Source organism: Rhinichthys klamathensis, unplaced genomic scaffold, assembly GCF_029890125.1.
Source record: "Rhinichthys klamathensis goyatoka isolate OS25496 unplaced genomic scaffold, OSU_Roscu_1.1 h1tg000141l_1, whole genome shotgun sequence".
NCBI classification, from domain to species: domain Eukaryota; kingdom Metazoa; phylum Chordata; class Actinopteri; order Cypriniformes; family Leuciscidae; genus Rhinichthys; species Rhinichthys klamathensis.
In genome coordinates, this window is record NW_026606676.1 from 1354161 (window position 1) to 1380137 (window position 25977).

The window sequence follows — 25977 nt, forward strand, 5'->3', positions numbered from 1 at the left end:
CTTTGTAGGAAATGAAAATGTTGTAAAAAAAAAGATTTTTGAAGGCACTGTTGAAAAGGTCAAAGGGCGACTGGATAAGTGGAGGTTTTTACTCCCTAAAATTTTTTATAAAGGTAGAATTTTGATCATAAACGATCTGGTTGCCTCTGCACTTTTGCACCGCCTAGCCTGTATAGATCCCCCAGTAGATGTACTGATGAAAATCCAGTCAATGTTAATCGATTTCTTCTGGGACAGAATGCACTGTGTATCAACAAGTGTGTTGTATCTATCAAAAGACGAAGGAGGACTTGGTTTGATACACTTGCAGAGCAGAACGGCTGCATTTCGTCTGCAATACAGAGACTTTTAAAGTGCTCATCAGAGTCCTGTGCGATCCTCCGGAATATTGAAGGGCTAGGATTGGACAAAACTTTATTCTGGTTGGACTCTCAAAGATTAAAACTATCTAATTCTCCAGTTTTTTATCGTAACTTATTTAAAGTCTGGTCTCTGTTTAAGAAAAGTAGGGAAAGAGAACCATTGGTCTGTGGCTCACGTTTGGACTTATCACGTGAGTTTTCTTTTGCCACACCAGAAAGGACTTTGTGTAATGCCAAGTTGACAGAAATTGATCATCTACATCAAATAGCGGGACCTGCTTTTAGGAATGTGACCGCGATTGCTGAGCATTTAGGACTCAAATCATGCCGTATAGTAGCAAAAGCACTTGAAAAGTGGAGATCGGCCCTTACTGGGGAAGAGGCAGAACTGCTGGATCATTACTCACACGTGTTAATAAACCCTGACTGTAAGGACCCTTTTCCGAAGTTGGGTATTTCTCCCATTTTGGGAGAACACAACAGCATGTTTTTAGATTGTAAAGAAATAATGATTGTGGGTTAAAATGTTGTACTTGGAAAAGAATTGTACAAGGTTTGTGTAAAAGCTTTTAATAAGAAATCTTTAGATAACAAGTGTGATACACCATGGCGTAATATACTTAATCTTGCTGTCAATGGAAATCCAGAATGGAGAGCCTTGTATAAGTCACCATTAGTAAAAAAAAAAAAAACTGGGGATTTACAGTGGAGAGTGTTACATGGTGCTATTGCAGTAAATGCATTCGTCTCCTTGATAAATTCTGAAGTGACTAAAGGTTGCCCTTTTTGTTTGGAAAAAGAGACTATTGTTCATGCTTTTATGCTCTGTGTGAGGTTAAAACCTTCATTTGATATTTTGAGAAAACTTTTTGATTCTTTTGATGAGGTTTTTTCAATGAAAGTATGTGCGCTTAGCAACGCCTCCTCCTGGTTGCATCAGATCTCTCTCTCCTGCTTACTAGGACTGCATTTCCCATTATCATTCCCTGCTCATCATCTCCTGATTATCCCCTCATCATTTCATTAGCATCACCTGTGCCCCATCAGCTCCCTTTATCTGGACTGTTCTGTTCATTGTAATTTTGTGAAGTCTTGTTTTACCAAACCTCTGTCACAGTTTGTATCTCTTGTTGCTCAGTACTTTGATTCGTTCTCGTGTACTTGAACTTGGATTTTGGACTCGTTTGTGAACCTCTGCTGCCTGCCTCTTACCACTGCCTTTGACTACGATTCTGGATTGTCCCTTTACAAGATTTAAGTTTGTCTTCTCCTTTAATAAATCTCTGCAAATGGATCCGACTGTCTCTGCCTCAGTATGTATCTGTGGATTTAAATATGTGAAAAAATTTCGTCATATGTGTCAATTGTTAAATTTCTTGTTAGGTCAGGCAAAAATGGCGATTTATACCACAAGAAAAGAGAAAATTTAGCAAAATGTTTGCAACAGTTTGGCAGCAATTTCTGTAAAATTAGTCAAATCTAGGATTTTGATTGATTATCATTATTATAGATTAATGCATGATTTTTTCTCTTTTGAGGTAAGATGGTGTGTAAATAAGTTCCTTTGTGAAATTGTTGAAGAAGAGTTACTGTTTTCTATCTTTTAAGATTGTTTTATTGGTCTTTAAATTAATGATGCTGTTTGGCAGTTTGTAGTATGAGTTGTTGTGTAAATTGTAATAAAAAGGGTTTTGAAAATCTCTCTCTTTCTGTCTGTGCGCATGTGTGAAAGGAGCCGGTTGTTGCGAGTGAAAGTGTCTCTCTGGTTGAGTGAGATTTCTTTACTTTTTTTTTATTTTTCTAGTTCCAGATAATAGGTTTAGTTTAGCTTTCCCCTGACTTCGGACAGAGAGTGGGGATCATGGGGTCGGAAACGGGGGATCTCTCATGGTTAACCATCAAACATGGTTGTAAATGCATGCCTGAGGCCGCGGTGTCAGTGGAGGATTGCCTGATAGCCGTGAGGCCGGCGATCGGTGGTGCAAATATCAAATCTGCCTCCCGTATGAATAAAGCCATTGTGTTCTTCCTCAGTGAAAGCAAAATGGTGGAAGAATTGGTTGAAACTGGTTTGTTAATAAAGGACATTTTTGTGCCTGTATTGCCTTTGTCAAGCCCGGCCAAGAAAGTTATTTTGTCAAACATACCGCCGTTTGTTAAAAACGAAAAATTAGAACAAATACTTCAGAGGTATGGTAAACTAGTGAGTACTATTAAAATGATCCCTCTTGGATGTAAAAACCCAGAGATTAGACATGTGATGTCTTTCCGGCGTCAGGTTTTAATGATTTTAAACTCTCATAGTGATCCATTAAATCTGTCAGTGAAATTAAGCATCGATGGCAAAGATTACACTGTTTTTATTAGTTCAGAATCGATGAAATGCTTTGTTTGTGGTGAGTTTGGACATGTCAGACAAACTTGCCCGAGGCGAGACAGGCCAGCTCCGGCTGCAGGTGCGGAGAACAGCGAGAGGGCGGCCGGCGCAGATGTTGCTGCGACCCCTGTGGCGTCAGAACCGCAGCCGGACGGAGCGCTCTCTGCGCCCGGTGACTTGGCCGAGGGGAGACCGGTGCTGGAGGCCTCTGGAGATGGCCTGGCGGAGGCTGTTGAGGAGGAGGCCGGCCTGAGTTATGTTCCAGCTGTAACGCAGGCAGAAACGAGCCCTGGACAGGTGTGTTTGGCAATGTCTGAAAATGATTTGAATTTTGAAGGAAAACAAACGAAGCCTGGTGGAATTGAGAACGATACAATTAACGTTACTGATGATTCATTAAAATCGAGTAAAGATGACTCTTTATCTCAAGAATCTGTGGATTTAATGGATGACTCTGACAACGAACAGAGATACAGAGATAATGGGAAATGACGCGGAGTTCGTCTCTGGAGGTAAGACAAAATTTTACTCTCTTCAACAGATTAATCACTTTTTGGATACAACGAAAGGACACCGTAAACCGAAAATTGAGTTTTATTTTCCAGACACAAAATTGTTTTTGTTGTCAGGTACCTTGGCGATGAGAAAAGCTTCCTTGGAAGAGCTTGACAAACCCAAACGGTACCGTCTTAAAGGGATACTCCACCAGTTTTTCTTATTAAACTATGTTATTCCCTTAACTAAGACGAGTTGATACATACCTCTCTCGTCTCAGTGCGTGCACTATATCGCTCTGTATTGCCGCAAAACTATGTTAGCACTTAGCTTAGCCCATGCATTAAATATGGGCCAAGCAGAGAAGCGACCAAACACTTCCACGTTTTCCCTATGTAAACACAGTTACTCGAGTAGTGTAACTTGACCTGGGCTGGTGACACAAAATAAACCGTTGCGCTTTTCTAAGCGTTTAAAATTGATGACTATATTGTATGGCGGAATACCATAACAAGTGCTTTTGAGCAGTTCGACTTGGCGCAATAATATCTTCACTAGTGAAAAGTCCTCTTACCGGCTCCCGCTTCCTCTCCTCCTCCCTCTGACATTTCCGTCAATACAACCAACGTGGCTTTTACTACCTGTGCTATTAGCAAACTGCAGATCATTTGCAATGGCGGACTTTGTAGATGATTATGACTTCTTTGTAGAAGACCCAGAGCCATATCTGTTTGAACCCGAGTACACGGAGGAGGAATTAGCTCTTATGGACCGTGAGAGGAAAGAAAGATATGATCCAGAACAGACCGGAGCTGGCGAAAGACCACGGGCAAACAGCAATTGGTGGTGCAAGTGTGACTGTTGCGAACAGATGCCGACCGAAATTGAGAGCCTGTGCTGTTTAGAATGCTAACTAGCTTCCAACAACCTGTTACTTCGTCAACTCCGCTCGAACTACTACTACCGGCGCATGTCACGTTGGTTGTATTGACGGAAATGAGAGGGAGGGGGAGAGGAAGCGGGAGCCGGGACTTTTCACGAGTGAAGATATTATTGCGCCAAGTCGAACTGCTCAAAAGCACTTGTTATGGTATTCCGCCATACAATATAGTCATCAATTTTAAACGCTTAGAAAAGCGCAACGGTTTATTTTGTGTCACCAGCCCAGGTCAAGTTACACTACTCGAGTAACTGTGTTTACATAGGGAAAACGTGGAAGTGTTTGGTCGCTTCTCTGCTTGGCCCATATTTAATGCATGGGCTAAGCTAAGTGCTAACATAGTTTTGCGGCAATACAGAGCGATATAGTGCACGCACTGAGACGAGAGAGGTATGTATCAACTCGTCTTAGTTAAGGGAATAACATAGTTTAATAAGAAAAACTGGTGGAGTATCCCTTTAAGAAGCTTCTTAGCAATGTTAGAAGTTCTTTGAACTTACTAGGTAAAAAATGAATATGTTTTGGTTATCTAAAAACTCTTGTCGATTAGTTGTATTGTGTGTTTTTCTCTTACTTATTTTCATGGCACCTTTGAGGATTAGTTCATTGAACGTTAATGGGTGTCGTGATGCTATGAAAAGGGCTAGTCTTTTTGATTATATAATGATGAAAAGCGCTAGTGTGGTGTTTCTGCAGGAAACGCACACAGATGAGAACAATCAGATACAGTGGCAGAGTGAATGGAAGGGTCAGGCTATTTTGAGTCATGGCTCTAGTGTCAGTGCAGGGGTGGCTATACTGCTGACACCTGAATATAAAGAGCAACCTGTTAGTGTGTTTGAACTCATTTCTGGTCGTTTACTGAGAGTTGATGTAACTGTTCAGGGTAATAATTGCTCTTTTGTCAATGCATATGCACCCAATATTGGGTCAGAACGTGTTAATTTTTTTAAAAAACTTAAAACTGCTCTAAGTGACGTCTCTCATGATAGGACCATTGTTCTGGCAGGAGATTTTAACTGCACTTTAAGTCATACTTTAGATAGGAATCATGAAGAGCCCCACAGTCAATCTGCAGGCGTGCTTTGGTCTTTAATTGTTTACCACAATCTTGTAGACGTTTGGAGAGAATCATTTCCTCAGATTAGGCAATACACCTGGGTGAAAGTAAATTCTAATATGGTATCTGGGGCTAGGTTGGACAGGATCTATGTACAAAAAAGCAAAAGAGATCATTTCTATAATAGCTGTATATTTCCTAATGCTTTGTCTGATCACCATTTTTTATCTATTAATTTCTTTACTGCAGAGAGCACGTGTAAGAATTTTTTTTGGACTTTTAATAGCAGATTATTATTAGATCAAAATGTTGTGCACTCTTTCACTTATTTCTGGGAGATCTGGAGAGAGAGTAAAACACAGTATAAGTCCCTGAGCCAGTGGTGGGATATTGGCAAAACTCAAATTAAATTGTTTTGCCAGAGTTACTCTGCTTACAATAAAAGTTTTCTGGACAAGAAGATGGAACAGCTTGAACAGGAAATACTTTCACTTAATTTTGAAGGGGACAGTGACACTGAGTCTTTGAAACAGAATAAATTTCTTTTGCGGAATTTACTGGAGGAAAGAGCCCAGGAGCCATGTTTCTTGTACACATATTATGTCAGGTCTTTTATTCAAATCAGAGATGAATTTTTTTAACTCTTGCCCATTAGCTATTAAGCTTCTCCCATTCCACTGAAATATTAAAAGCATTATTATGAACCACCACATCCTGTTTGAGTATTTGTTGTTTGCATCTTTAACTTCTCATTAATCATTTCCACCGTAATATATTCCATCTCTAGATATTTTTCAGCAGCTTTGATTATTATTCTGATTCTTTCTGTCCGGCTTTCAGTTTGCGCTGAACAATTCACTACTTCAGCTATAAAAGTTACAAATGCTACATTGTTCTTAATCATCAAGTTCTCTGTATTTTTTTCCTGTGCCTTTTCCGGTGCCTTTTCCGTCTTTGGTTGTGTTTTTTCAATTACAACACTTGGGATTAACCCCTTGCCCACATTTGCCATACTCATGCTCTCCACCGCATCTCGCACACCTCTGTTTACCTCTGCATACAGCCGCTACATGTCCGAACTTTTGACATTTGTAACATCTTAGAGGAGGGGGTACATACGGCCTAACCGAGAAGCCTATGAATCCTAAAAAGACTTTACTTGGTAACTTATCCTCATCAAAGTGAATCATCACAGAAAGGCTATCCCCCTTTTCATTGCATTTAAGTCTTTTCACCTCAATTACTCAGCCTCCCGTAAGACCTTTCTTAATCTTTTTAACTGTCACATCAGTAGGGTTCCCTGTAATAACCCCTTTTATCCATTTTTTTTTTCTTCTGGTACTGAACAAATCACACCTTGCCCCATGACTGATTTAAATTTTTTATTATTATTATTTATTTATTTATTTATTTAATATGGACATAGCAATAACATTGGACGAACCCGATGCATTGTTTAAAGTGTTATAGCACATGTGCTAATTTTCAACACCTGTCCATAGAGGCTTTTACAACAATTTCTAGAGCCTTTTTTTGTTGCCTACTGTCTTAACAAAACATTGGCAATCTACCATCCCTCAACTTTTTAACACTTTCAACCAGTCCTATCATTTCCTTAATCGCTTTAGATAACTTCAGCGGATCAATATTACTGAAAGACCCAGCAACAAATTTCATCAATACCTTAAACTCTTCTTTTCTTCTCCTTTTCATATGCAATCCATTTTCACTGTCAGTTTCAGATGCATTACTCCTGTTTTTCTTTCTTTTCCGATTTTCTACTATACTCCATCCATTATTTCCATTCCCTCCATCATCCGCGGCAACATTTTTATCCTCCATTTCCGGATCACTTCCGGATTCTACGCAACTTCCCACCATGCACACTCCAGTCACAGATCAGCTGTTGCCATCCCCTGAGCAGAGATTCCTCTCCCCATAGTTGACTGTTTTCTTCAGTTGCACTACCAAGGACTGAAAGGCTTCAGGAAAAGCTTGTTTCATGCTGAGCTAATCAAAATGACCACAGCTGAGAGTTGTAAATACAGCTGAATAAAACAAAAATTGTTTTTGTCCGTTTTCGTTTCAGGCTGTAAAGCAACAAAATGTGATTATTTTAAAGGGGGGTGATTCTTTTCTATACCCACTGTATATGTCAATAGTCAGCACTTTTCGCATCCTAACAGGATATCACATGTTCTTGACCACAGTGGTCTAAAAGCAAAAGCTCTAAAGCAGAAGTTCAGAATAATAGTGATTTACACTTGAAGAAATAGCTATTAATAATCTCTTAACACCAGCAGATTGAATGTCTTATTACGGCAAAATGAAAACTCCCAGGAAACATGGGATGGACAGAGAAAATGAAGAAGAGATGAATATCTATGATACTGATCCTATAAATAGTTTTGATGTCGGGGGAGAAACAGAGAACTCGGACACCAAGAGACACCAAACTCCTCAACACACAGGTACTGAGATTCATTTTACCTTATCACACACATTTGAGTAATACGAGTAATTAATATCTTCATATCTGTGGTGTTCAGGAAGTGTTTGTGTGAAGATCAGAAGCTCCAAAACAGTGTGTTTGGTTCTGCTGTGTGTTCTTCTGCTGACTGCAGTCATAGTGCTGTGTGTCCACATCCACACAAAGAGCAAAAACTACACAGAAGAGAGAGATGGGCTAAACAACATTACCAATCTCACAGAAGAGAGAGATGGGCTACTAAACAACATTACCAATCTCACAGAAGAGAGAGATGGGCTAATAATAAAGAACAAAAACCTGACCAATGAGAGAGACCAGCTAAGAAATCATATTCAGAGTCATGGTAAAGTTTCTTTAATCTATGTAGTTATTTTCTAAACAGCAGACACTGTTAAAGCATGATGGAGTTGGGTTGTGCTCTCAGTAACTTTCAGTGTTATATTCTGTGAGTTTACTATCTGTTAAGTTACTGACAGGTGAGTGTAAATGGGAATAAAAAGCTAACCGCTAAACTGCTTGTTTACAGATGGATGGACTTACTATAAATCCAGTTTGTACTACATGCCGAGTGAGACGAAGAGCTGGACTGAGAGCAGAAGATACTGTAGAGAGAGAGGAGCAGATCTGATCATCATAAACAATACAGAGAAACAAGTGAGTGTGAGAGAGAGAGTGTGTGTGTGTGTGTGTGTGTGTGTGTGTGTGTGTGTGTGTTTGTTTATGTCCCTTTTGGGTACATTCACCAGGATACACACCAGTAAACTGAGGACCACCTCAAAAATTGAGGACATTTTGTATGTCCTCATTTGTTTGACTATATAATGGCATTCAGCATACTCTAAAATGGTGTCCAGACTTAAAATCTCACTTGTCCCAAAAAATCAGTTTTAAGTGATTTGTGTATGTGAAGTGTGTATGCCCCCCCACTAAAGTGTGTATAACACAGCGCCCTCTAGGAGTACTGCACTTCCGGAAAAGATACACACTTCGGGGATTCTGACCAATCAGAGCGCAGGAAGCCACTATGAGAGCGGGACTTAATGATCTGACCAATCTGAGGCCATCACGTCATCAACAAAAATGGCGGAGCGGAGGCGATATCATTATTATGAATGAATTGACAGATAATCCACATTCAATAATAGATAAATTCGCAATAATTATTATTTAAATAAAAATAGACTAATTTACCCTGAGCAGCAGGAGCTCTCACGATGTATATGGGCATGTTATTAAACTTTAATCCTCGCAGTTTTGCTCTCGCATCGGAGTCTGCTCTGTGTAACGTTATGTGTGTGTGAAGATCGCGCTGCTGCGCGTCACCGAGACTATACAGCTGTACAGTAACTTACATAGGAGTTTATTAATCATGTAGGAACGAGTTTGAAGCGGGGAAGAGACAGAGACATTACGTCATGTGAATTTACAAAGTACATATTTTCTTCCAAAAGCGGAGGAACAGCTGTTTAAATCTGTCAATATGGATGTGATGATTTATTCATCCAAGTTTGTTTAATAAAAACACACAAGCCACCAAAAGATGTGAAAACATGCTAAATCGCTTGCTTTTATGAGTGATTTTATTTGTTTGAAGTGTTTTCTCCTACTTTGCGTTCTGCCGTTTCCTCTCATAATATCAGTGATTTCCCTGAGTGGCCACCGCCCCTCCCCCACCCCCCGCACGAGCAGGACAGGACTCCGTTACCAGTTACCACAGCAACACATTCACTACAGCAAACAAGCTAACTTTTTTCTTTATATATTATATTATATTATACTATATTATATTATATTGAGGAGAGCAGTTACAGCAAACATTATTCTTATTATATTATATTGCATTGTATTATTTTATATTATATAAAGAGGAGAGCAGTTACAGCAAACATTCTCTTTGTAGTATATATTATATTATTTTATATTATATTATATAGAGGAGAGCAGCTGCATGAAACATTCTCATATTATATTATTATATTAATTAAATGTTTACACTAATTACATACGTTTTTTTAAGGCGCTTTGGTGCATTTCTCAAATCACAACTAAAATTCTTGTTCAACCTCCACATCATCTAGTCACTTGTGCACATCATGAAAGCAGTTTATCATTCTTTTGAACAAATTGCAAATGCTTTGGTACATTCATGCAATAAATGTAAGTGTCTGCTGTTTCTTACATTATCAATTGCTTATGTCATGTTGATCAAAATGTATTATACTGGTTCTCTGTTGAATAGTCTTACCCCTCAAAACATATAGGCATTAAATTACTAGTTGTCATAAACTGTCAAACATATTTTCTATACAATTCTATTATACTTTTTTTGTCCTGAATTGCAGATGTGAATTTTGAATTTCACTAATGAAGGGGAATGTAAAGCATTAGATCAATCAATGATCACCAGTTCTCTATAATCGCTCAGAGTGCATCTCATGAAGCTTCCTCTGGAAGCCATATAGACAGAGCACAACACATACACACTCTGAGAATGGAAGAACAACAGGGTAACAGCCGAGAAGAAGAAGAGGAGGAGTAAGGATGTGTGGTGGAAGGATACAGAGGTAAAACAGAGAGATTGTAGGTTTCTGAAGAAATAGGGGCCAATATTGTAGATCATGTTCATGACCTCATGGCCGAGGCGGGTTGAAAGCTGAGCTGAATGTTGGGAGAACAACCGTGTGTGTCCTCAAACATTCAAGTCTTTATAGACAGAACATGCGTGTAATCAGACAGTGTTCACTATACTGTACTGTTCACCATAAGCTGTAGACTTACTGTATTACAGTGGAGTCTACTTGCATTTTACATGAGACAGTAAAAATACGTGATAGAGATCCCTTTCCCACTAATTAGATATCTTAAATGATGTTGTGTGCACTTCTGTATTTGTCTTCATTGTTGTACAGCCTTGATGTTAATATTTTGTTGAAAAATTGTTAAGACCCCAGGAAGAATAGCTGCTGCTTAATGGAGTAGCTAATGGGGATCTAAATAATAAACAATAAACAATAAACTCTACAGATAAAGCGTTGTGAATCTAGTTTCGCGTACCTACCCCGAAGTGATAAAATAAAACAAAATTATGTATCAAATTTATAGACAAGTAATTTGTTCAGGCATGGTTTTCTAGGGAAATACAAACCTACGCACATATATTCAAACGCACATAACTATAGAATCAATTCTTAATGCGCATGTGAACGCCATCAGCGTTAATCACAGGTTCACGTTTAAAGTCTGTTTAGAGACATTCATATACATTTTTACCTTGCAGTTACTGTAAATCCGGCCTCTAGTTCATAAACGCCAGAGGAGAACTGGCCCCCACTGAGCCTGGGTTCTCCCAAGGTTTTTTTCTTCTCCATTGGGTCCCTGATGGAGTTTTAGGACACCATCGGGTCACTTGATGGAGTTTTTCGGTTCCTTGCCACTGTTGCCTTTGGCTTGCTCAGTTGGGGATATTCAAATTAATTAACCAATCATTAATACCATTGATCAGCTCTACCAAACGTGGATGTTTTTCCACTAAGAAACGAACATTGTTATTATGTTTTGATTGATACTGTGAAGCTGCTTTGATGCAATCTATATTGTGAAAAGCGCTATATAAATATACTTGATAGAGACATAATGTAACACACACACATATACAGTATGTGTTTGAATAGTCTGTTCATCGCAATGGCATTGTCATTTTTTAACAGACCAACAGTGTATCTGTGAGTCCAGTCTCATAATGGGTACATGTGTTTATGTGTCATACAGATAATGTGCAGTCTTTTCATTGTCATCAAAATCGTAGCCAGTGTTTACTTCTCAAAATACTGATACAGTTATATTGACAACCATCAAAAGCCTGTAACTTGTTAAAAATCCTTAGTACAATATATATCAATGAACATATCAGTGCCTTGTGTCACAAACAAGAATGTCAAAATGCTGTCATGTAATCCTATTGTGTTCTGCTGTTTGTACGAAATGCACTTTCCTTGTTTGCAAATCTTAAGGATGATTCAAGAAATGTACCAAAGCGACTGATAAGAACTGTTTATAGAGGAGAGCAGTTACAGCATACATTCACTCTCTCTCTCTCTATCTATCTATCTCTCAATATATATATATATAGCCTATATATATATATATATATATATATATATATATATATATATATATATAATCGATAGATAGATAGATAGAGAGAGAGAGAGAGAGAGAGAGAGAGAGAGAGAGAGGGGGGGGGGGGGGGCAGAGCAGTTACATATAGTCATACAAAAGAAAAAAAGTGTTTAAAAGAATCATGAATCAAGCTGACACGTTTAAATGTTTGTTTACATAATTATTTTGTACTTAATTTGATTTTAAAAGCCATTGGATCTGCACTAACCCTAACCCTAACCCTAGCTCTGCCTGTGACTGTCAGTCTGACTGAGATCTGCTCACACTGTGATCAGCCGCCCTTCCCCCACAGCACTGAGACTGATCGCGCGCGCGCCCTTCCCCCACAGCACTGAGAGAGACTGATCGCGCGCGCGCCCTTCCCCCACAGCACTGAGACTGACTGGAGTGACAGAGAGTTGAACTTGTCTCTGGCTGAACTAACAGACTGACAGTTACAGGTAGATAGCTAAGCAGAAGTGCTGCTCAAAAGATCACAAACTGTCGTGGCTATGCGTTTTTAAAGCACTTTTACAAGGTCTATTAGCTTCTCCGCCCTGTAATGTAAAATACCATTAATTTATGAAAGAAATACAAAGAAGATAATGCTGTTAAAGTACTTGTTAAAGTTTAATTTAGAGCCTCGAAATAATCCACACCCATCCCCCATCTTAACTCGAATAAATTGACAACAACACAGACTCCAAAAGTAGAGACATATTATACCAGCTTGAATATCAGCCCTGCTGTGTATTTGCATACATCAGTTTACTATTTTGATTAATAAATGCTATTAGTAGAAAATAAGATGTCTGTTCAAGATATCTAGGTTGCTCATTTTGCATTTTTTGCTCTTTTAAACCTGTGCTTGTTCGGACATGCGCACTGGTTCCTAGTTCGAGTCGGGTGAGTTCGTTTACAAGTGATCATGTGCTCTGTCCACTAGAAAGACTTGATCCACGACAGTTTTTTTTTTTTTGAAGAAGAAGAAGAAACACTACTGCGATTAAAAAAAAAAAGATTCTTGTCATCAGAGAGTTTTCTATTCGGTCAAATAAATAGTCACAATTGCAACGTGAAATCCAAATACGTAACTACGTCATTTACGCACGTCTGCGACAGTGGATGTATTTTCCCGGGAAATGCAGACACGTGACAATGGGACGCGAAACAGTCAGACGACAGCCCTCCACCCTCCACCACGCAGGAAAGGTGAGATGAAGTCTTGTCCTGAAAATGCATGATAACTAAATACATTGTGAAATATGAAAGTTAGTAAGATGTATGTTTATTTTAGTGGTTTAATTATTTTTTGCTTAGGGTTTTATTTACTTCTCGATTGTATTTTATTTGTTTCTCATTTGATAATTTGTTGCAATAAGGAAAAAAGTATATTGCCTACTTGTAGGCATTGACCAGTAAATATAATTTTGTTATTTCTTATATAATAGTACTTTAGATTCTACAAATTAAAAAAAAAACGAGTCAGTGATAGCCTACTATATCATTGTTTTTCTCAAGTGTTGTCAAATTGCAACTGTGATTTAAAATATTAATTATATATTTTTATATCATTATTATTTGATATATTTTTAATTTTATGTAATACAATATTTGCCCAAAAATCTTTTTTTCAGTGGAATGTTTTTTTCTAGATTTATTATTTATCTTTTTTATCTTTTTTTGCCCAATGATGGTACATAGACACTTTATAGTATTTTTATTGTGTGTTTCAATGTCCAAAGCAGACAAAAAGCACATTAGAAATAGTCCATATAAATCTAGCTGGTTATTGACTGAAAATATCCTGTATGCTGTAGCTAATCAATATAGTAGATTCATGTCAATTGTGGTCACAAGACACACAAGAACCAATGTTTTTTGGCATCATTGACATTGCCTTTTTTTAATCTAAATTCCTGTTGTAGACTGGTCACACGTGCTGTCATTGAATAGAGCTCTGTGATATAATATAAATATATACTTAAGTGTTGAACAGAAAAAACACACGTGTTTGGAACAACATGAGGTTCAATTGGAACACTTAACATAATTGTATGTTAATTACGTATGTTTTTGGGTGAACAATTCCAGTAAGATCAACAAGATTTTTTAAATATGCTTGTTTATTTCATTCACATTATATATATATATATATATATATATATATTTTTTTTTTTCCCAGTCATTTCAAGAAAGTAAGTCGCCATGCTGGGAAATAAAAGACGTAAGAAACCTCTGCAGGACGCTGAGCATCACATTACCTGTGAAACCGACAAGCCTGAGCTTCAAGAGCAGTTCATCAGCAAATATAAAGGCAAGTATTTATGAATAAGCAGTAATAACGTTACTCTACAAAACTGATAATTTAATATATAATTTATTTTTATTGTGCAGTCAAGATTTCTGAATAGAGTTCTGCAGGCATTAGCCCGAAAACAAAAACAGTTGCATTTTTGCATTTCTGGTTCCATCAACCCAAAGTCAGTGTTTATTTGCGCATTCTTAGCCCAATTATGCACAATAAGCCCATAGTGCGTGTGGTCATGTAAACGCAGACTAAGGTCATCATAAACGGCATAAGCATAAACCAATCGACACCGCTAGATTTTTGCCCCTTATTCCAGATTTGCCCAGCATGTAAACACATTAACCTGCGTTCTGTGGCTTATTGAAGTGAGCATGTGTGACTGGAAAGTGTCCTTATTGTGGATTTAAGCACATCCAGACAGAGCGAGCGTTTTCTTGACCCAAGAACATCTTAAAAAGTGTTCTCAAAAAGTGTTCTCATCTCATGCAGAAGTGGTACAGTCAAAATCCTACTAAAACTTCTTTGTCATTGTGGAGAGTGCAGTGCATGGTTGCATAGCAACAACAGACGCCACGGGAAAATCAGACTGTTATTTTACTATTAATAATAAAATATAAGCTAATATGCATTAACACTAGGACTCCCAGAATTCTATAACTACTATAATGGCCATAGCAGTCATTCTGACTGCTCATACATTATTTGCATATCATTTCAAAAAGCTATATCAAATCTAAGAATAAATGGATCTGTTATGTTAGGATAGGTAATAATAAACATCAGAACACTACATTTTAATTATGATGTATGTAAAATTGTATTAGTTAACCAACAACCACTCAGCCTCATCAAGGCTCTGAAGCATGGCTAAAGCCTCTGTGGCAGTCATTCTTCTTGCTGACATTGTTCTGATATTCTCTTTTCAATATTTCAATTTGGTTTTAGCTCGAAGCTAAAGCTAGATTTCAGCTTTGCAATAGACTAAACAAACAACAAGAGAAATTGTTGCTAGTCAACGGTGATGCATCTTCAAGAGCAGGAAAAAGGAGCAACCGACACACGGTCTGTAATGCATACGGTCAGTATGACTGTTATGACCATTCAAGGTAGAAATACTCAAAACTCAGTCTTTTGTGTCTTGTAATTTTAATAAAATAACAATGATAGAATAAAATATAGACACATTTAGGAAAAGTCAGGGTCCTATAGTTACATGGGTTTTATTTCAACAAAGTTATTACATTGCAAAATTTTAAAACAGTCAAAATGACTGCCTTGGGAGTTCTAGTGTTAATGTACATGTCAAGTAATTTGTCTTTTTTTACTCGTATATTTCAGCCTTTAAATCATTTTTATAAAAAGAATGAGGTTTATCTTTTTATAAAACCTTTTTTGTCAACTTTATTCGAATTTAATTTTACTATATGTGCCTATAGGGGTGGGCCGGGGATGGCAGGGGTTGGTGGCAATGTAAGTTTCTGGATATTTTCTATAAGAAAATTTGCGGGGCGAGGGCTTCGATTACCTCTCTCTTTTTGGACCATACATGTGTTTGCATCCCTGCATATGCGCGAGGGAGGGAGAGAGAGAGCAAGACAGTTTGAAGGCGCGCGCGCGGCCGGGGCTCTGCTCGTTCTTTCAGTAACATGCGCCCTGTCACACTCATCTACATCACTCACCGATCAAATAAGGCTTTGGCGGCAGGGGCGTGTCTAGAAGGGGGGCACGGGGTGGCACTGGCCCCCCTGGAATATGATTGACCCCCCCCTGGTGCCCCCCCAACATCATTGGGCTAGATTTACTGTCAACCTGACAATGCCCAACGCCATTGGATCAGAGCGCTGTCAATCACTGCTTGATTTGCGATTCGCAAAGCGAAATCACAGGTCCGCGTTTTTAAAACAGTAGGAGAGAGAGAGAGAGATACCTCGACACGTCATTGTAAATATTGCACCGTATGTTAGTCTGATTACTTTCATGTGTGACTGATCAAGCCAGTACCGTTAGATCAGCTAACGTAATTTCGGCAGACTGAATAGAGATTCCGTGGCAGCGCACGACCACATAAATATAAAATAGATAATTTTTATAGATTTTTAATAGATTACTCTATCTGTTGTTTTAAATACTAAAGGCACAATAATCTTTTTCCAAAAAAGTCGTGCCGTGGTGAACATTAAAATGTGAGAATGTTAACTAACACCATAGCTACATGCAACTGTGTAATTTAGATACTTAATGGGTTTTTGTTTATTTATACACCGCAACAGGACATCCAAGATTTCTTTAAGAAATCATTTTAGAGACCGATTTCATGCAGAGAACGTTCACCGACACTCACACACACATTCAATGTTTGTGTTGAGAATAATGCATGTTAGATGACTAATTAATGCCTAGGTGATGTTTTTTTTATTTATAAGAACAAAACTGTGTGGTCCAATCCATGTTAAATACAAAATGATTTTCAGGCTCTTGTTCAGTGCCACATTTAATACCATCTATATTAGGGCACTGGGCATTGCAAAGATTTTTTAATTCGTGTTTAATATTTTCTAAACAAGTATTTATTTCTAGTTGAATTTTCTAGCTGATTTCCCATGGGCCCCCCTGACTGGTCCTTGGTCCACCCTGTGGCCCCCCCATTTATAAAATCCTAGAATCACCCCTGTTTGGCGGGGCAAATAAACTGCATCCAACTGCTTTCCCTGACGCCTGGATCGTTCGGTGGCGTATTCAAACATGTTGTTTGTCCGCAGCCAGGAACAGCACGTCTGCGTGGCATCGCAATCTTCTTGTAAACAGACCCACTCGCTGCATGACAACGCATGCGATGATGCGAAATGAGGCATAGTTGTCTTGTGCTGGAGGCGGTCATATGCAAACGACTGGTACGTCACTTCGTACCGTGACGTCACCTCGTACCATGGATCCACAACGAGCTGTATTTAGAGCTTGATTAAATAAATGCTTCGTTTATAATGGGGGGGGGGGGGGCATCTTAAGCTATTAAACTTGCAGGAAGTTTTAATAATACATAGATCTCTTATATACCAAAAGATCAAGGCAAATTTGGTCTCATGTCATGACCCCTTTAAAAGTATAATGTAAAGTATAAAAAGCAAAGCATACTTTGAGATTAGCCTGGCTATTGACTATTTTCCTACAGTAATTTCCCTTTTACATCATATAATGTACATCATATGGTTAAGAACTTTTAGTAATAATCAAAATAATAGTTGACATTAAAGAAACTGCTGCTAATGAATTTCTCCTCTTCAGGGCGTGGAGTTTTCACCACTGGAGCTTTCTTCAGAGGGGATTTTGTTCTTGAATACAGAGGTGAACTTCTGAGTTCAGAGGAGAGTCTTGCTCGAACTGAACACTACACTGAAGCTGAGAACACGTTCCTGTTTGATTTTCAGTGGCATGGCAGAAATTGGTGGTGAGTAAAGAACTGTTGGATTGATGTAGTAGTGATGATAAAATATCTGGAACTGTAAAATACTCAGGGTGTGTTCATGCCTGTAGTTCTGTTCGCTTGGTTCGTTTGGTCCGGGTCTGCTTAGTGTTCAGATTGGCATTTCTATCGTCAAACCTGTTATGCTTGACCAGTTTGTCCTTTTTAGGGTCACATCTTCCTGTTTTTGGTTCGTTTATATGTCTCTGGTCCATGTTATGCTCATATTTCATTCAAACCGCACCAGAGTTTTTCTCTGTATTCCCTAAAGAGAACAAAATGGTTAAAGGGATAGTTCAGGATTTAGCATTAAGCTTTGTATTAGTAGAAAACCTGTAGTATTTTCGAATTACCATGCTTTCCACCCTCATATCCCCCTGAGACGAGAGATTTATGTATTTTTTGTCTGGAAAAAATCCTCCGATGAAGCAAAATTCGTCATTTTGCGTCATCGGAGGATTTTTTGGCCAGAGGCTAAAGACTACAGCCAGTAGTAGGGGCTGTCCCGCATGTTCTCAACCCGCCCATAGAGGGTGGGATCTCACTCACACAATGTACACATAGTGTCAGACATCTTTTTCTGGAAGCTAAGCTAGCAGGTTCTTGTTCTGTGGCGAAAGCTGAGTAGTAGGGGTTACCATCCTCTTTTTCCCGGACATGTCCGGCCGTCGATGTCCGGGATTCAGCTTTTGCTTTCTGCAGTCGCCATTCATTGTTTACATGCACACCTTTTGTTTCAATCTAACTGAATTCATTCCGATTGGTGAATCTGAATGTAGTGTTTACATGAAAGCTAAACAAGTGATCGGTTGATGTGCATTTTAACATTGCTAAGAAAATTTCGTCTCACAGGTGTCGCTCATCAGTAATCACGCCACCGGCCTCGCGCCGTTCTCCCGCGGCCCTCACTCGTCCTGCTCGCCACAGTAAACATGACTCGTGTCGTTCTCCCGCGGCCCTCACTCGTCCTGCTCGCCACAGTAAACATGACTCGTGTCGTTCTCCCGCGGCCCTCACTCGTCCTGCTCGCCACAGTAAACATGACTCGTGTCGTTCTCCCGCGGCCCTCACTCGTCCTGCTCGCCACAGTAAACATGACTCGTGTCGTTCTCCCGCGGCCCTCACTCGTCCTGCTCGCCACAGTAAACATGACTCGTGTCGTTCTCCCGCGGCCCTCACTCGTCCTGCTCGCCACAGTAAACATGACTCACACCGTTCTCCCGCTGCCCTCACTCGTCCTGCTCGCCACAGTAAACATGACTCGTGTCGTTCTCCCGCGGCCCTCACTCGTCCTGCTCGCCACAGTAAACATGACTCGTGTCGTTCTCCCGCGGCCCTCACTCGTCCTGCTCGCCACAGTAAACATGACTCGAGCCGTTCTCCCTCTGCCCTCACTCGTCCTGCTCGCCACAGTAAACATGACTCGTGCCGTTCTCCCGCGGCCCTCACTTGTCCTGCTCGCCACAGTAAACATGACTCGCGCCGTTCTCCCGCGGCCCTCACTCGTCCTGCTCGCCACATTAAACATGACTCGCGTCGTTCTCCCGCGGCCCTCACTCGTCCTGCTCGCCACAGTAAACATGACTCGCGCCGTTCTCCCGCGGCCCTCACTCGTCCTGATCGCCACAGTAAACATGACTCGTGCCGTTCTCCCGCGGCCCTCACTCGTCCTGCTCGCCACAGTAAACATGACTCGCGCGTTCTCCCGCGGCCCTCACTCGTCCTGCTCGCCACAGTAAACATGACTCGTGCCGTTCTCCCGCGGCCCTCACTCGTCCTGATCGCCACAGTAAACATGACTCGTGCCGTTCTCCCGCGGCCCTCACTCGTCCTGCTCGCCACAGTAAACATGACTCGTGCCGTTCTCCCGCGGCCCTCACTCGTCCTGCTCGCCACAGTAAACATGACTCGCGCCGTTCTCCCGCGGCCCTCACTCGTCCTGCTCGCCACAGTAAACATGACTCGTGCCGTTCTCCCGCGGCCCTCACTCGTCCTGCTCGCCACAGTAAACATGACTCGTGCCGTTCTCCCGCGGCCCTCACTCGTCCTGCTCGCCACAGTAAACATGACTCGTGCGTTCTCCCGCGGCCCTCACTCGTCCTGCTCGCCACAGTAAACATGACTCGTGCCGTTCTCCCGCGGCCCTCACTCGTCCTGCTCGCCACAGTAAACATGACTCGCGCGTTCTCCCGCGGCCCTCACTCGTCCTGCTCGCCACAGTAAACATGACTCGTGTCGTTCTCCCGCGGCCCTCACTCGTCCTGCTCGCCACAGTAAACATGACTCGCGTCGTTCTCCCGCGGCCCTCACTCGTCCTGCTCGCCACAGTAAACATGACTCGTGCCGTTCTCCCGCGGCCCTCACTCGTCCTGCTCGCCACAGTAAACATGACTCGCGCGTTCTCCCGCGGCCCTCACTCGTCCTGCTCGCCACAGTAAACATGACTCGTGTCGTTCTCCCGCGGCCCTCACTCGTCCTGCTCGCCACAGTAAACATGACTCGCGTCGTTCTCCCGCGGCCCTCACTCGTCCTGCTCGCCACAGTAAACATGACTCGCGCCGTTCTCCCGCGGCCCTCACTCGTCCTGCTCGCCACAGTAAACATGACTCGCGTCGTTCTCCCGCGGCTCTCACTCGTCCTGCTCGCCACAGTAAACATGACTCGCGCCGTTCTCCCGCGGCCCTCACTCGTCCTGCTTGCCACAGTAAACATGACTCGCGCCGTTCTCCCGCGGCCCTCACTCGTCCTGATCGCCACAGTAAACATGACTCGTGCCGTTCTCCCGCGGCCCTCACTCGTCCTGCTCGCCACAGTAAACATGACTCGTGCCGTTCTCCCGCGGCCCTCACTCGTCCTGATCGCCACAGTAAACATGACTCGTGCCGTTCTCCCGCGGCCCTCACTCGTCCTGCTCGCCACAGTAAACATGACTCGTGCCGTTCTCCCGCGGCCCTCACTCGTCCTGCTCGCCACAGTAAACATGACTCGTGCCGTTCTCCCGCGGCCCTCACTCGTCCTGCTCGCCACAGTAAACATGACTCGCGCGTTCTCCCGCGGCCCTCACTCGTCCTGCTCGCCACAGTAAACATGACTCGTGTCGTTCTCCCGCGGCCCTCACTCGTCCTGCTCGCCACAGTAAACATGACTCGCGTCGTTCTCCCGCGGCTCTCACTCGTCCTGCTCGCCACAGTAAACATAATGAATGGTGACTGTAGAACGCAAAAGCCGAATCCCGAACATTTTGGGCGATCTCAAAACACATTTTCGAACTCACTAGTAGCCTATACTTGTTGTTTAACTACTGCGCTCTGTTACCGGTAGGCGTGGCCTCCTAGGGCAGCGAAGCAAGTGCATTCTGGGAGTTGTTGTCTTTCATCCACATAAGCCAAAAATACATTTTCTGGCTTTTCTCAGTCTACAGTAGAAAGCTCCAAATTCAAAAATAATTTCACATTTCTTCTACATAAATGACCCATTTTAAATACATATTCATCTTCGCAGAGGTGAAGTATCCCTTTAATTTGAGATGGCTTTATCTGAGAGCTGAGAGGATGTTGCAGTACACTATCATATATATCAGTGGTTTTCAGACCCTCTCTGCAGATTCTGTATGTCTCCTTCACCAGACACACTCAGTTGAGTTCATAGAGCCGTGTTCTGATGATAAACTCCTCATCTGAATCAGCTGGATTAAAACACGAGACATACAGCATATGCAGAGCGGTGGGTTCCCAGGACTGGGGTTCAGAACCACTTATAGAAAATAACTGTACATTTCTATCATGTATACTAAGATTACAAGTATTGAGTGATAATTGGATGTCTTTATAGCATGGATGCATCTAAAGAAGACGGGTTGTCCTTGGGAAGACTTGTAAACGATCAGACCAGAAATCCTACTTGCAAAATGAGAACCGTTGAAGTGAGCAGAAAACCTCACCTGTGTCTCTTTGCTGTACGAGACATTCTACCAGGAGAAGAAATCACTTACAATTATGGAGACTCAGATTGGCCATGGCGAGTCAAGGTACTATCAAGAAAATGCTAAAGAGATTGATCAGTAATTCATGATAATCTTTTACTGTCATTCTGATTAGTTACCATGTGATTGTGGTCTCATATTTCTGAAGCCTTTAAATCAAGCATCAGCAGAATCCACTGATAAAAAGCCAGCCAGCAGTTTGGGCCCGCAGAAATCGGTAGGTCCACTTTAAAACATCTGTATCATTATATTATTGACTATTTCAGCTTAGAGATGTGTGTGAAAGAAATGATAGTTAAAGTGTAGGACAGCTAGAGAAATGAACATAAACAAGTTTTTCTGTCCTTCACAAATATTTCCTGCTTTCTTAGCCCCATTGTGCAGCTTCTCTTCCCTTTCCTGAATTGGACAAGGTGAACAGCAAGGGTCCACATAAGCTGTCAGGCAAAGCAAGAACATCAAGGAATAAAACGGTAACCATCTCATACATGCAGCAGCGATCTACTGATGTTTACTGCCAGCTAGTTAAAAGTGCAGTCAGTGATTTCTGATAAACACTGTTGATATTTAAAATCGACAGCCAAACAAACACACACCTCCCTTCATTGCTCCGCCCCCAAAATAATGAACAACACAGGCAACCAGTTGACTACAGGTGCATATCCACTTCATCCAGCACACGTGTGTAATAGTTGTGGCACGTTCGGATCATTTTACTGACTTGGATCTTTGAATCTCGTTCATCAAAATTAACAAATCTTTTTTCGAAAACCTTTTGTTCATTTCAGTAGAATGTATTTAAAATGGTAGCCAAATTCCCCAAACACATCAAATGTTGATCGCATTTAGAATAAGAAAAAAAGTGCGATGCAAGGAAAAGGCCAAATTATGAGAGACGGAAATGATTCATTAATTTATTTGGGTCTTCAGGCTATGCAGTCTGTTAGTTACCTCACCTCCCGATCTAAGCCGTTCGTTCATCCTGTGACATCCTCATAAACTTAACTTTGCAGTCTGTAGTACCGGATACGTACACGTTTCGAGTCTATCGACTTCGGGTTCAAGTCATTCGTTCATCACGTGGCAGCCCCATTGAGCTATGCAGTCTGTAGTACCGGATACGTACACGTTTCGAGTCTATCGACTTCGGGTTCAAGTCATTCGTTCATCACGTGGCAGCCCCATTGAGCTATGCAGTCAATACTGGATGCAGAATTGATTAGTTCATATTTTGAGTCTTCGAGGACTTGAGAGGTGAACTAATCATTTATCTTTCCAGTACTGACAGCATAGCCTCAATGGGACTGATGGGAAGAACGAAGGACCCAAAGACTCGAGTGATTTAACTAATCATTTCTGTTTCCAGTACAGAACCTATAGGATGTTGTGTGTGCGCAGTCAACACAAAATTAAAGAATCACTCTCTGAGACAACTCAGTAGTCACGAGTCATTAAAGATTGTTCAAAATGTCTATCACACAAACAAGCCCCCCCGTTGGACCCCATTGAAGTCACTATATGGAGAAACACCTGGAGTGTGTTCCTCAAAAACCTTCATTTCTTTTACACTGAAGAAAGAAAGACATGAACATCTTAGATGGTGTGATGATGGCGAGTAAATTATCAGGAAATTTTAATTCTGAAGTGAACTAATCATTTAAGTAGTTATTGGTTCAGAGTTTTAATGTCTGAACCAGTGTAACTATTAATTTGACTATTGTCACAATTTTGTTGTTTTTTATTTTATTAATGATCTTTGCTTTGAAGTGTGCAAAACACGTTTCTTTATTTTTTGTTTACCCCTACAGTGTGTTTGTTTTGTTTTATATGGGTGCCACAGTTTTCAATATTTTTAATGTCATTTTATTCTTGTTTAAGCTAAATATCTCTTTATATATCTGCAGAAGCGGTTTCAATCAAGACTGTTACAGTCATCCTCAGTCGCATCCATATCTGGTGCACCCTCTTCATCAGCACCCTGTGCTGTGTCCACCTCTATAATGGCCTCATCAACCTCATGCCCTCCTGCCCTGTCCTCATCAACATCAACACCTCCCACGTCACCTTCATCATCCTCGCCTGTGCAGCCTTCATCATCCTCGCCTGTGCAGCCTTCATCATCCTCGCCTGTGCAGCCTTCATCATCCTCGCCTGTGCAGCCTTCATCATCCTCGCCTGTGCAGCCTTCATCATCCTCGCCTGGGCAGCCTTCATCAGCCTCGCCTGGGCAGCCTTCATCATCCTCGCCTGTGCAGCCTTCATCAGCCTCGCCTGGGCAGCCTTCATCAGCCTTGCCTGGGCAGCCTTCATCATCCTCGCCTGGGCAGCCTTCATCAGCCTCGCCTGGGCAGCCTTCATCAGCCTCGCCTGGGCAGCCTTCATCATCCTCGCCTGGGCAGCCTTCATCAGCCTCGCCTGGGCAGCCTTCATCAGCCTCGCCTGGGCAGCCTTCATCAGCCTCGCCTGGGCAGCCTTCATCATCCTCGCCTGTGCAGCCTTCATCAGCCTCGCCTGGGCAGCCTTCATCAGCCTGGCCTGGGCAGCCTTCATCATCCTCGCCTGGGCAGCCTTCATCAGCCTCGCCTGTGCAGCCTTCATCATCCTCGCCTGTGCAGCCTTCATCAGCCTCGCCTGGGCAGCCTTCATCATCCTCGCCTGTGAAGCCTTCATCAGCCTCGTCTGTGCAGCCTTCATCAGCCTCGCCTGGGCAGCCTTCATCATCCTCGCCTAGGCAGCCTTCATCAGCCTCGCCTGTGCAGCCTTCATCAGCCTCACCTGGGCAGCCTTCATCAGCCTCGCCTGGGCAGCCTTCATCAGCCTCGCCTGGGCAGCCTTCATCAGCCTCGCCTGGGCAGCCTTCATCATCCTCGCCTGTGCAGCCTTCATCAGCCTCGCCTGGGCAGCCTTCATCAGCCTCGCCTGGGCAGCCTTCATCAGCCTCGCCTGGGCAGCCTTCATCATCCTCGCCTGTGCAGCCTTCATCAGCCTCGCCTGGGCAGCCTTCATCATCCTCGCCTGGGCAGCCTTCATCAGCCTCGTCTGTGCAGCCTTCATCAGCCTCGCCTGGGCAGCCTTCATCAGCCTCGCCTGTGCAGCCTTCATCAGCCTCGCCTGTGCAGCCTTCATCAGCCTCGCCTGGGCAGCCTTCATCATCCTCGCCTGTGCAGCCTTCATCAGCCTCGTCTGTGCAGCCTTCATCAGCCTCGCCTGGGCAGCCTTCATCAGCCTCGCCTGGGCAGCCTTCATCAGCCTCGCCTGGGCAGCCTTCATCAGCCTGGCCTGGGCAGCCTTCATCAGCCTCGCCTGTGCAGCCTTCATCAGCCTCGCCTGTGCAGCCTTCATCAGCCTCGCCTGGGCAGCCTTCATCATCCTCGCCTGGGCAGCCTTCATCAGCCTCGCCTGGGCAGCCTTCATCAGCCTCGTCTGTGCAGCCTTCATCATCCTCGCCTGGGCAGCCTTCATCATCCTCGCCTGGGCAGCCTTCATCATCCTCGCCTGGGCAGCCTTCATCATCCTCGCCTGGGCAGCCTTCATCATCCTCGCCTGTGCAGCCTTCATCAGCCTCGCCTGGGCAGCCTTCATCATCCTCGCCTGGGCAGCCTTCATCAGCCTGGCCTGGGCAGCCTTCATCAGCCTGGCCTGGGCAGCCTTCATCATCCTCGCCTGTGCAGCCTTCATCATCCTCACCTGGGCAGCCTTCATCAGCCTCGCCTGGGCAGCCTTCATCAGCCTCGCCTGGGCAGCCTTCATCAGCCTGGCCTGTGCAGCCTTCATCAGCCTCGCCTGTGCAGCCTTCATCAGCCTCGCCTGTGCAGCCTTCATCAGCCTCGCCTGTGCAGCCTTCATCATCCTCGCCTGTGAAGCCCTCATCGCCTTATGCGCAGCATTCATCATCCTCATCCTCGCCTGCTCCACCCTTATCTTCACCTTGTGCTGTGTCAACACCAGTGGTTCACTCATCACAGGTGTCTGAGACACTCTCATGGGAGGTGGGTAGATTCATTTGCTGAATTATTGGGATGGTCGGGGTGTATTGCACTGGTAGAACTAACAATAGATTATATGAAATTATATATCATTTATATTGGTTTGTATTCATCCTCTTCCAGATATCCTCTTTAAGGCCATCAAGAAAAAGACAGGTATGTGACTTGCCATGTGATACTTTATATGCAATTTTTTTTTGCATAATTATGAATTGGCTTGCATAATAGTATCCGCAATATGATGAAACGTAATGTTACAGCAACCACTGCCTTGAGTAAGTGTTAAATTCTCTCATTCAGTATTCCGGAAGTTCCGTCTGTGACACAGACTACAGCGATGTCACAGACTACAGCG

General features: G+C 42.5%; 1 protein-coding gene across 1 annotated transcript; it reads left to right on the forward strand.

Moving 5' to 3' along the window:
• Positions 1-7491: 7491 nt before the first annotated feature.
• Positions 7492-23717, forward strand: LOC130090031 (asialoglycoprotein receptor 1-like; the record flags this gene model as incomplete). The annotated part of the gene is made up of 4 exons (XM_056257698.1): positions 7492-7705; positions 7784-8068; positions 8252-8383; positions 23541-23717. Coding segments are annotated over exons 1-4 (757 nt in total), but the record flags the coding sequence as incomplete, so codon positions are not given.
• Positions 23718-25977: the final 2260 nt, after the last annotated feature.